Consider the following 12,476-nt stretch of genomic DNA (forward strand, 5'->3'; position numbering starts at 1 on the left):
AGTGTCAGGAAGATTTGGAGCCCACATAAGCATTAGGTCTATTTTTTCCTTCAACTTTTCTTTTTCTTTCTGTTCCTCCTGTAGCTGTCTCTGGAGCTGTTCTATTTTAAAGGACAGTAGTAACTCTGTTGCTTTCCTTCTCAGTTTTCAGTCCTTGTTTGTCTTTAATATTATCTTTTCTGTAGTGGCAGGCAGCTTCTGGAAAGGTATCTAACACTTTGCAAATGATCACTTTCTTCTTCCTAGCCTTTATACAGCCCCTAGCAACTTACAGATGTTCCTCCACAGCTTTCCAATCACACCAGTTATCCTGAGCACACTTGTCTGAGAACTTAGGACTTGGACATCGTCCATGCTTTTGTGAGTAGTCAGTGATTGTAGTCAGCTTGCAAACCTGCTGACTACACCAATTTTTGGTGAATGCCTGTTTTAAGGTCATTCAACAAATTGCTGGCAAAGTTATCATCAAAAAAAGGTTTAATATAGAAGTGAAAGCACAACAGAGTTCTTTGGCAAGGCTCACTCTACTACTTACCAGATGGTTAAAAAAAGCAAACAAAAAATCAGCATCAATCAATCCAGACAAAATTATCCCCAAGGTATCTCCATGAAAGACTGCAGCTCCTGACATGTGGTGAGACTCCACCTTCCTTCCTCAGGGCTTTACCCAGGACCTGCTGGGCAATCAACTGGCCCTCACTCCTGACCTTTAATACACAAGGAGGCAACAGGCAAAAGATTTTTCAAAAATCAATCCACTGTAATAATTCACAAACTGGAAGAGTAGTAAAATAGACTGATCAAAATATTGAGGGTGAGAAAGACTCCAGAACATGAGTTGCTCAGTCTGTCCCCAAATCCACTTTGCACTTATTTGAGAATAAGCAAGACCTTTTAAAAATCAATGGATTCTACATTTATAAGCAAGAGATGATGATGTCTCTTCCACAAGGGCTGCTGAGTGCTTTAGGTGGCTGTTGCTATAAAAATAGTCCATATTGGAGGCTACCATATGGTTTTCTAGAAACCTGCTCCATCCCAGTGCTGCACTCTGATATTTCATTGCTCTGTTTCCCCATGTGACATGTGCAGAATCTAAGAAATTGCTTGTGTGCTATTTCAACCCTCCACTCAGCACCGTGCCTGCTCTCCTTCACTTCCTCCAACATTTAACAGTGGAGGATAGAGTCATGTATGGCATTGGGAAATATTTCTCCCATTGCACTTCTTTGCATTTGCCTTCTCTTTGCTTCCCTGGCAAACAGGGAATTTTTCTCAAGGACAGCTTTGCGCAAGTAGCCGTGTTAAGCTCTGTTCATACTGCTTCAGGACAAAGATACACTATTCCAGCATTTTCTTTGGAGGTGCATTAAATAGTGAGAGATTTTAATGCATGGCTTGAAGGCTCTAAAGCCAGAGAAAGAGAAGGAATGCATCATTTCATCTCTCCAGCTTAAATGATGCCTTTCCCCTTTCAAAATACAAGATATTAGCAAGTTGTCTGGTTCAACAGCATCAGTTCGTGGAAGGAGTGGGTACCCACCAATGAGGACAGAACAACTGCAGGGGGAAAAACCATTCCATCTGTTCATGAATGTAATTCCTCTGTTTTCTGTTCCAGCTCATCCTTGCCACATGGGAAGGCGGCTACAACCTGCAGTGCCAGAACCTCCACAGCGCAGGGGAGGCTGATATCCGGGTGAGAGACAAAGCAGCTCTGCCCTCAGCATCCTGTCTGTTTAAACCGTCTCTAACTGTCCTAGCACATATCCTGAGCTCTGATAAAATATCTCTACTCTAGAGAAAGATAGATTTCATTGTGTAGAGTATCAAATTTAGATTTTTTTCTTCAAAAGAAGAATCTGGCAGCAAAATCTGTTTAGGGTCAAGGAAATGGTAGCACCCTTAAAAAAACTGAACAAACGACTCCAAAATGAAGCAAAACCCCACCCACAAGACTGTACCTTTGGAAAAAAAAACCCAACGAAAGAATTAGAAAACCCTTCCTCAAAGTTTCTATTTCTTAAATTATATTTTCATCATTATCTATACAATTTCTTAAAAGATGTGTGTTTTTTTACAAAACTGCTTCATTGAAAAGCAAAATAAAATTCAATACAGAGCTTGTGCTTCTCCTTTTATAGCATATTAATGCCTTCTGAGAAGTTGCAAGCCTAGAGAGTGAAGAAGTACAGTAATATTTAAGCAATTGTATGGACAGATATTGATCTCCTGCTCCTTTGTTCTTGCTTGTACAGGTAGCCAAGGTGCTGTGGTGGTATTATTTTTCCAAAGTAATTGAATTCATGGACACTATCTTCTTTGTGCTGAGAAAGAAAAGCAGCCAGATCACCTTCCTTCACGTGTATCACCATGCCACTATGTTTAACATTTGGTGGTGTGTTCTGAACTGGATACCTTGTGGGCAGAGTAAGTCTTTGTTTGCTTCATCACCTGGGGTCTAAGTCAGCTGCAGCTGGGGAGGAATCACATCACCATGCAAAGGAATTGTGTCACTGTGCAATGTGAGGGCACCTTTAGGGTTCAGCTGCTGACCACCTGCAGAACACAGGAAAATGAAAAGCATTGTTGAAAGTTCAGGCCAAAAATACCTGAGTGTTAGGCCTTAGACTTTTCACTTAGCTGCCACAACTCATGTATTTACTTCTCTTCAAACTTCTTTTAAGCATCACAGTACTGAGTAGCACAGAGGAGCCAGCACACACAAGACCTACTTCAAAAGTAGATGCAGGAAGAAGTCATGGCCCTGGTAAAGCCTTTATCAATCACAACAAATAAAATCAATGCCCCTTTTACAGGCTCAACTCTTGCATAATCTCTGCTTTAGCAAGATACTTTATTTAGTCACTAATTAAAACACCAGTTTGAGTTTGTTCTGTTTTGTATGAAAATACATCCTCAGAAGGTTACAGTAGCTGTCATCACCTTCCCTGTTAGGAAGGGATCTATAGTGCCACAGGCTGGTCACTTGGCATTTGTATAAGAACTTCAAACAGCAGAGAACTACTTCAGCTGTCTCACAACAGGCACACTTTTCCAGGGCTTCACACAGCTAGAGGCTTCCTGTGGAACTGCTTCCAAAGCTGAGAAAAAACCCAGTTTTCCTGCAACATATTAGAGTGAGTTACCTCAGTCCGTTGCAACATTTGTAAAGAAACTTGTTGCAGATCTTTTTCAGAGCTAAAAGCAGAATTGGCATTTGTTGTCACTTACTGCGGACAGCACAAAATCAAAGTAAATCAGTGTTAGAGGTAGAAGCAGGGATCAGAGATTTCATAGCAATTAGGAACTATTTCTAGAGGTGTAAACAAATCAGTGGGAGTTTGTGCTTTGTAATGTGTGGTGCCCACAGTCTACACTAGTGCTACACTACTGTAGTTAAACCAGCAGCTAAGTAATTAATCGGCGGCAAAATCTGAACAACTGGTGAGTCCCTCTTGTAGTTGTAGCACCGCCATCAAACTCATAAGCACACAGCAGAGCAGTGCTGCTGCTTCTCCACAGTCTGCAAAGTACAGAGGATAATTAATTTCCTCTAGAACTAGTATTCACTAAAAGTAACTAATAAGAGTAGCAAGGTATTATCAGGGATGAAATTCTATAAACGTGCATCTAGCAGAGGAGTCAATGAAGAAAATAAGAGCAATGATCAAACACAGGCACAAAAGGCTGGTTTAGTTCAGAGTAAAGCCCTTGCTACAGCACCACACAGCAGGAGTACAGGAGCCTCCCAGGGTCCTAAGCTGCGTACTAGCAGCAAAGTCACCCACAGCAGTGTTTAAAGCTTACAGGAATAATAGAAAGACATATAGCAAAAAGAACTTCAGGAGAGGGAAGAAAATAACCTGTAAACTACAGAATAGGAGAAAGTGGAGGAGAAGAAAAATACCAGATAAAAACACAAAATTCAGCATAAGAACAACTCTAGAAAGTACCATTTGGTTTTTCAGTTGCCCCTAGGAGAGCACCTCTACACATCAGGAATGTCTTTAGCAAGAAATAAGCATGAAAGGAATATGTTGTCATCTCACTGCAAGGGTTCATTACTGTTGTCTCCTTATCAAAAGAGTTTCACACCTTCTTGGTGTTTCTCATGGGCAGCTCCTCAGAGCAGTGACTCTTTCTTCTTCACAAAGGAGCCAACTGACTCCAGGTCCCAACCGGCCATCCCACTCTTTTATAGCACTCTTCTTCCCATGGGTTACAGCTGTGGCCTGTTAAAGCCAGGCCTGTTCCTAATCTTTGATAATTGGCCCAGCTGCAACTCCTTAGGGGTAAGATTACTTTCTACACTACCTTTATTTTCTTATATTCTATCCCCCTACAGGAATACTTGCAGTTGCAAGAGATTCAATATAGAAGCAATACAACAAGCAATAATATCCTCTCTCACTTTTTAGCAGTTGGTACTTAATTATTTTTTCCCTACTGGATTTTTATAGGCTTCTTTGGACCCACTTTGAATAGCTTTATCCACGTGCTTATGTATTCTTACTATGGACTGTCAGTCATCCCTTCCATGCGCAAATATCTCTGGTGGAAGAAATACCTCACTCAGGCACAGCTGGTATGTATCTGTTTTAATCTCATTTTTAACTACCAGAAATCCTTCAAAGTGTGAGAGAGGATGAAATGAACTATAGGTAAACATTGTTATTTACACAATTAAGCCAGTTAGAATTGAAGTATAACTAAACTATCATACAGCATAAGTCACTAGTGCAGCTTAATAAATTTAATGAAGGAAATTATGTTCAGAAGTGTTATCTGTAGATAAACAGTAGAAACTCTTTAGTCCACAAAATTCTGTTCATTTTGAACCATTGCATAGGAAATAACTGCTCTTTAATTGTGGAAAAAACTGATTTAAAAGTCACAAAAAATGTCTGACAGAGCCAGCTCCAAGACAGACACCCCTGCTGGCCAAAGCTGAGCCCATCAGCAAAGCTGGGAGCACCTCCGTGATATCATATTTATTCAAGGGTGAAACACATAGCACAGCAGCTGGGAGAGAAGACAGGAAACGTGAGAAGCCCTGCAATTACCCAGGTCAGAACAGAAAGAGGGAATTAGCACCAAAAACTCCCCTGCAGCAGTGGTGGATGCTGGTGAAGCTGTTCCCCTGCAGCCCCTGGAGGACCTCACGCTGCAGCAATGGACATGTCTGCCCTGAAGCAAGTTACAGCCAGTGGGAAAATAGGCTCACATGGACCCATGGAGAGAGGAGACCACCCTGGAGCAGATTTGCTGGCAGAATCTGTGACCCCATGGGGGCCACATAGGAAAAGCCTGTTCCTGAAGCCTGGACCCTGTGGAAGGGACCCATGCTGGGGCAAATTGTGAAGAACTGCAGCTCATGGGAAATACCCACATTGGAACTCTCTCCCATGGGAGGGATCCCACACTGAAGCAGGGAAAGAGTGTGAGGAGAAAGGAGCAGCAAAGCCAAAACAATAGGGGCTGACTACAAACCCCATTCCGCTGCACCACATGGAGGTACAGGAGTGAAGTTCAGAAGTGAAGTTAAACCTGAGAAGAAACAGGGGTTTAGAGGAAGGTGTTTTTAATTTTATTTCTTGCTATCCTTCTGTGTTATTAATTGGCAGCACTTGACACTAATCTTTCTCAAGTCAAGTCTAATTTGTTTGTAACAGTAATAGGTAAGTTTTATTAATTACCCTCCCTAACTTGATCTCAATCCATAAATTCTTTTCATCCTATTTTCTCCCCCTGCTCTACTGAGGAGAAGAAGGGAGAGAGCTGCTGGGTGGGCAGCTGGCAGACAAGCCAGGTTAACCCACAACACAGTGGTACAACTGCAAAATGCAAAATGGTGTAAACAAAGTTTAGGCAATACAGAAATTGATTTCTAAAAGTCTATTCCACCTGTTGCTGTACCTGAGAAGCTGAGCCACATCAAAAGTTCCTATCAACAAGATATAAGGCTTGATATGAAATGAAGTTTCTTTTACTTTTATCTTAGAGCCTGTTCATATTATTTGGAAGTTGAAATTTTTGCAGTGAGCTTTAAAATGCCTGTGTAGAAATTTGCCTAGCAAGAACTGCTTCTCTGAGACCATCCCTGCAGGTGAAACACACTTCCCTGTTGGAAATGCACCTTAGTACACTGGTTTGAGGGCACACTTATCTGGCTGAGGAGAATTAGTGTGGGCTGTGGCTGACAGTTCTAAATACAGACAAGTCTCTGCAATTGCTTCTCTGTCTCATTTCTGCTTCCTTTGTCCCCTCCTTAACTCCATTAATGCAGGTGATAACCTATCTGAAATCCTTGGACCTGAGTTTCACGTTTTCTCTTCAGACTTCTAAAGCTATTGCCAGGAATCTTGAGAGTTTCCTCTGGTTTCTGCCCAGCAACAGAGACAACAACTGTACCTGTGACAAGGACTGGAAGATAGAACAAAATCTACTAAATCTGAGAGGAAAAAAAAAACTTCCCTTTTGTCAACTAGGCCTATAAACTTACTTTTAGAAACCTCTGACCCCTTAGGATTTTATTTAATTTCACAAGAGCACCATTTTAACTTAACCCTCACAACACATTTGGAGGTTATAAAGGGATACTTTTCAAGAGTACTCAAACTTTTACGGAGCAGGACTAGGGGACATTGCTGTGTCTGATTCAGCTAGCACCGACCCTTTCTCAGCAAATACACCTGAATTGCTGTCTCTCCACAGATCCAGTTTCTGCTCACGATTGTGCACACACTCAGTGCAGCTGTGAAGCCATGTGGATTCCCATTCGGCTGCCTCATGTTCCAGTCCTCCTACATGGCCACACTGGTCATCCTCTTCATCAACTTCTACATTAAGGTGAGCAGTCTTCTGAGAGCTCCCTGACAAAGATGGGGGAAAATAGAACTTTTTGGATAGCAGTCTGGGTGCACTCAGATGTAGAATGACCATCAGTGCTTAAAATATGTTACTCTTAAAATATATACATCATTTAAGAGTAACAGATTCAGTCATGTCTGAGAGAGAGAGAGTTACTCAGTAGTGATGACCTCCTCATTGCAGCTCAACTCTTCTGCACTTGTATAGCAAATCAGGTACTGCATTTAGTACATAGGTGGTCTGAATTTGCTATGGTGGGCAAATTTTTGAGTCTTTCTCCTCCTTAGGGGAAAAAAAAAAAAAACAGAGCTCTGTCTTTGCCTTGTTTACTTCAACATCTTTAGCAGGGAGTGCTCTAGCTTGCCTGCATACATAAAGCTTTTAGCGTACAAAGCTTGAAATCTCTTTTGACATTGAGGAGTATTACAGTAAGGCTAGTAAAGTAAAATCACCCACAGCAGTGAAAAGGCTACTGTACTCCTAATGCAGTCTGAAGCAAATATATACATCTGCATCAACAAACAGCAGACAAGCTCCATTTACAGTTAACCATAAGCAGTGTTTTGGCGGGCTTTAAACAAATCCAAATATTTATTTTGGATTTTGCTTTTGTAGACATACCGGAAAGCACCTTCAAGAACAGCTGTAAAGGAAACCCCTGCCACAACCGAAATCAAGAATGGTTTCCATAAGGACTACTTTGCTGCTGCCAATGGATTGCAGAATAATAAGAAGGCACAATAAGTATAGTGTTTCCTATGTTTTTTTTCTAAAGAGAAAAAGAAAAAAGACTGAATTATAAGCTTTAGCTTAAAACCTATTTGATTACATTTATCAGTTCTTTGTACCAGACACTTATTAATGTACTGCTGTTTAGGTTTTAACAAAATGAGTAGAATTACTTGTCTTGTCAAAGATCAACATCAGAACAAAGAAAGCCAAGATCTTTCTCATATGAAAAAGAAAACCTTTCTGATCTCTAATGCTGACACAAAAACGCCTTATGAAACACTTGATGGATAAATCCATCAATGCCTTCAAAAGGTTAGGACTCTGTTCAGACTAACATGGTGAGCACTTTCTGTGCATGTCAGAGGTCTTGAGGCAAGGCTTCACAGTGCACCCAGTACATCCAGCTGAACTGCAGCCAAGGCCAGGAAAATAAAGGAGGGGTGGCAGGAAAGGTGAGAATTGCACCTCTTCCATCACCATACCCCTCTTTTCTGCTTCTCAGCAATTCCCCAAAGCACACTATCAAGGTAGCATTTGACCCTGTGGGAGCCCTGGGGAAGGACATGATAGGGGGCAGAGCCCAGGTGCACCATCCCACAGTTTGCAGGCAGTTGTGGCTCCACACTCACTTGCTTTACACGAGTGCAACCTGATTCAAATGAACATAGAGCAAAACAAGTCACTTCGGATGTGCTAACTTAACAGAAGTCCTTAGTAAATGGATTTTGAAAGAGATAGGGTCATGCAAACTTAAGGCAGATAAATCCTTGAGTGTAAATGTGTGTAAAGTTAATCCTATACAAACACTGCTAATTCAAAGCAAACTGTAATGCTACATATTAATAGACTAGAAGATGCAGAAAACTTGTGAGTTCAGCAATGAGCCAAGCAGGTTATACAGGAGTTTCTGTGGCAGGTGGACCTTAGTCAGACTTGTCACTGGCTGGAGAAACAGACAGGATCAAGGCACAAGCTGCTGGAGGGGAAGTAAGGAGATATCTGCTGTCTGCAGCTATAAAGGTGTCTCCCAACAGTCCATCACCATGTCTGTTGCTACAGTTCACTGCATTTACCCCCACTTAAATGCTTAGAAATGAAGAATACCCAGGGTTAATGTCATGAGTCTGCCCTCACCCTTTTCTCATTTAGCCCACTTAATTTCCTCTACTAAAAACAGACACAGACTTTTTTTCCTCACAGTGAAGTAGTTTGGATCTCTTCCATTCTCATGTCTAAAATTCTCTTTTCAAAAACAACTTCCAGAGTCACTCCAGCCCAGCAAGTACCTTGAAGTGAAGCAGTTCTGTAAAGGAAATATGTTCTCTCACTCCTGTCACCTTGCAGAGTCCCACAGAAGGAGGAGGACAAAACACATACCTAGCCAACACAGAAGGCCCACATGTAGAAGAGGCTGTCCCAAATCCTGCTGTCCAATTTTTCTCCACTTCTAGAGGGTCAGTTATCTCCTCCAGATACCCCCATTTAGATGATCTGCTGTCAGGAGGTCTTGGAGACTGCAGGCATAAAGGCAGGAGGAAGGTTTATCCCAGGGAGCAGTATGGATACAGGGCAGCCAGCCTCACCAGGAGAGACTGCAGCCCAGAGGGCTCATGGATAGGAAGGAAAGAGGCTGAGGAAGTGGTACAGGAGGGGAAGAAGAACAGATGGGGTTGTCCAGTAAAAGCAGGAGGAGAAAATGGCATGAAGAAGGGTGTCTTGTGTCAGAATTCTGCTTGACTGTGTGCTTGAAAGTCCCATTGAATGCCATCTGTCTCCAGCCAGTTCTAGCTCCATTGTAACGTGGACAAAACTTTTCTGCTTCAGCAGAAAACAGAAATTCCCAAAATGCTACAGCAGAAACAGCACCTCTTAGCAGCCTGACTGCTGAACTTCATTGTTGTCAACTGGGTGACCAAAATAGCTGCAACATTCAAACACTTTTACACCAGCACACCAGCCTAGGTCTACCTGGTACATATTCACATTTGCTCCCCTCTTCATGAAGATGGTCATGAAACCTCACTTACTGAAAGTCAGTGTTTTGTTTTATTTAACACTCAGTAAGGGGGAAAGCAGCCACCCAAAAGACAAAACCCAACTAAAAAAAGCCAAGAACCCTGCATTCACAAAGCCTGGACACTGTATGGATATGCTATTTCTCTCTGGCCCTTCCAGAAACTTTACAGGCATTTCTGATTGATACTGTAAAAATCCCAAGACATAAGAAATTAGTGGGTTTGACTGAGGGTGTTTTACACAGCCCTGAGTAAAGGGAGAGCTTCAGAGCTCTGTAGAAATCAGTTTAATACTGGAAGCCAGGGTAAAAGCAGAGGAATTTGAAGGAGCTGACAAGATAGTGAAGAAGGCAATGAGCTGGACCCTTCATCTAAAGCAGGCAACACAAGGGTTGTGTGGCCCAGCATGGATTTTAGGCCGAGTGGAGTCCATAATCTTTTGATGGCAAAGCATGCATTTGACTATCAAGGTGGAAAGCGTCAGCTGTGCTAAGTGTTAAAGTTTACTATGGCAATCAAACCCACAGATATTGTCTTTTGTTCTCTTGAAACCTCATTCAAAAGAAAAGGAAATAAATGCCTTACTTGAAAATTCAAAGGGCTGGGGAAAAAAAAACAAAAGAAAATGAAAAAAAAAAAAAAAAAAGGAAAAAAACCAGATGGTCTCAGATCTTGCAGATCCAGATCAGCCAGGAAGGCTGGAATCAGGTATGTTTAAAATTCTTCAGATATGTCTTAACACCTTCCAAATGCCGCAACTTTGAAGAAAGAAGCATTGACTTTTTAAACTGATTTTCCTGTAATACATAACACTGTAAATAAACAAATTTTACTATCAGACTGTCTCCAGTTCTCCTCAAGGCATCAAATTGGGGTGGTAACTGGTTACTTGAGACTGCTTTTATTCTCCAGCTTTTTCAGAAGCATTTTAGGGCATTCACAACAGATTCAAAAACAATCTCCATACCTTGATACAATACCTTTACTGGTATTAGTGTAAAGCTTCCATACAGTTTTTTTTTGGCCCTCTACCTATAAAAATGTGGGCTTTTCAACAAAGGTAAAATTGAAGTAGAGAACTCGTTTGTTCAAAGCTTGTACTTGCCCATCAAGACCTCATTTGATGATCAGAGTGTTTTCACTTGGAACATGATGGCTGAAAACAGGAGAGAGACAATAGAGAAATCAAAATCTCAAAAATAAAACTCAGGATCTCAAAAATAAAATTTCTTTCAGATTGAAAATACACAATAGCTCTCAGCTGTTGCTAGAAACATGTCTATTTTCCAGTGCATTTCTCTCTTAGAGTTCTACTGCCTGCAGAAGCAGGACCTGTCCCCGTGTGCTCCAGCTAACCTCAGCATGCCTTACCAATAGCAGGGTGGGCAGTTCCTGGGCCAGGGTAAACACACACAACTCCTCTACCCATTTCCAGCCACAGAGGACGTCCTTTTTTCTGGCTTTACGCAGCCTTGACACGAATTAGCTGTGGCCTTTGGATGGGCCACAGCACTGGCACAGAATGTGCAGGTAAACAAGCACTTGGCACAGCATCATCCCCCAAAAGAGATGTAGCATAAATAGCAGGGGTTATAGTCAGTTTAATATTAAACCCTATTTAGAGCTTAAAATGCATAAAGAAATTGTCCATAATCAGAACTTTTCTATTTCCCATTTCTTTTTCTGGGTATTGATGCATAGTTTTTGCACCTCAGCACCTACATCTTTGTTATTCTGGTTCAGAAGTGTCAAGGTGTCACAGACATATCTTATGAAAAATCCTTTTGCCAGGATTTTTTCACCTGAGAAGCTGAGAGGCCTCAGAAACAAAATGTAAACAATAACTATCTGCTGCTGTGGTATTCCACAGGTGCATCTTCAATTGGTCTCATGTGAATTGTTGCTACTCGGTGACCAATCACAGGTCCAGCTGTGTTGGGACTCTTTTCAGTCACAAGACCATACTGGGCCTCAGGCCCCTCACCAACAACCTCAGCCCTTTTCCCTGGCAATCAAAACTCACCATTCCAGGTTCCTGATGGCAGATTGCTGGAGCCACTTGGCACTGTCAAAGTAGCCGGAGTTGGCACTGGTGCCACCTTGGGTCTGGGAGGCATCCTGTGCCATGCGGAATTTCAGCAGCCAGCCCTTATTTCATTATTTTCCTTTCCTTGCTAGCCTTCTGATTAAATCCTTTCTTCTATTATTTTAGTATAGTTTTAGTATTTAATTTTCTTTCAATGTAATATATATCATAAAATAATCAATCAGCCCTCTGAAACATAGAGTTAAGATTTTCATCTTCCCTCATCCTGGGACCCCTGCGAACACCACCACATCAAAGCAACTGAACAGGTTGAAAATTGAGCTATATATATCTGCACTGAAAGGAAGAAATAAAAGAAATATCTGGATTAATAGCACTTTAAAAAGCATGAATTGGGAAGGGCAAAGGGAACCTGCCAAGGTCAGCTACCTACCTTTCAAAAGGTAATTTCAGGATAACCCAATTACACATCTGTTTCAGAAACCAAATGGATTTCAGACCATCAGGAGGTTTAAGGTCAAACATATTTAATTGACCCAGCAGTGCAGGAAGTGGTATGAGATAGGCTGTCCAAAGTCAGAACATGTCATTTCTATCCCAGATGTGGTCTCCAAACACTTCTACTGCCTACAGATGGAAAGAGCATTAGTAAAGTCCAGAGTTTTCACCTTAGGCAGTTCACAGGTTATCAAGCTGGAACACATTGAGCCTCTCAAATGCTGAAGAGTTTCATATGAAGGGATAAATGAGTGCAGGGGTAGAAGGTATTTAAGCAATGTGACATCCCTTTCTACTCTCTTATAACCATC

At 41.6% G+C, this 12,476-nt stretch overlaps 1 protein-coding gene across 1 annotated transcript in view; it reads left to right on the forward strand.

The window, feature by feature from the left end:
- Positions 1-10,458, forward strand: part of ELOVL2 (ELOVL fatty acid elongase 2) — a 50,414-nt gene extending 39,956 nt beyond the window's left edge. The window contains exons 4-8 of the mRNA XM_005481722.4: positions 1,622-1,699; positions 2,259-2,430; positions 4,464-4,588; positions 6,718-6,852; positions 7,489-10,458. Of these exons, the coding sequence (XP_005481779.2) occupies positions 1,622-1,699; positions 2,259-2,430; positions 4,464-4,588; positions 6,718-6,852; positions 7,489-7,617 (639 nt within the window). The 3' untranslated portion in view covers positions 7,618-10,458. The remainder of the gene's footprint in view (positions 1-1,621; positions 1,700-2,258; positions 2,431-4,463; positions 4,589-6,717; positions 6,853-7,488) is intronic.
- The last annotated feature ends 2,018 nt before the right edge of the window (positions 10,459-12,476 follow it).

Source organism: Zonotrichia albicollis, chromosome 1 (genome assembly GCF_047830755.1).
Source record: "Zonotrichia albicollis isolate bZonAlb1 chromosome 1, bZonAlb1.hap1, whole genome shotgun sequence".
NCBI lineage: Eukaryota > Metazoa > Chordata > Aves > Passeriformes > Passerellidae > Zonotrichia > Zonotrichia albicollis.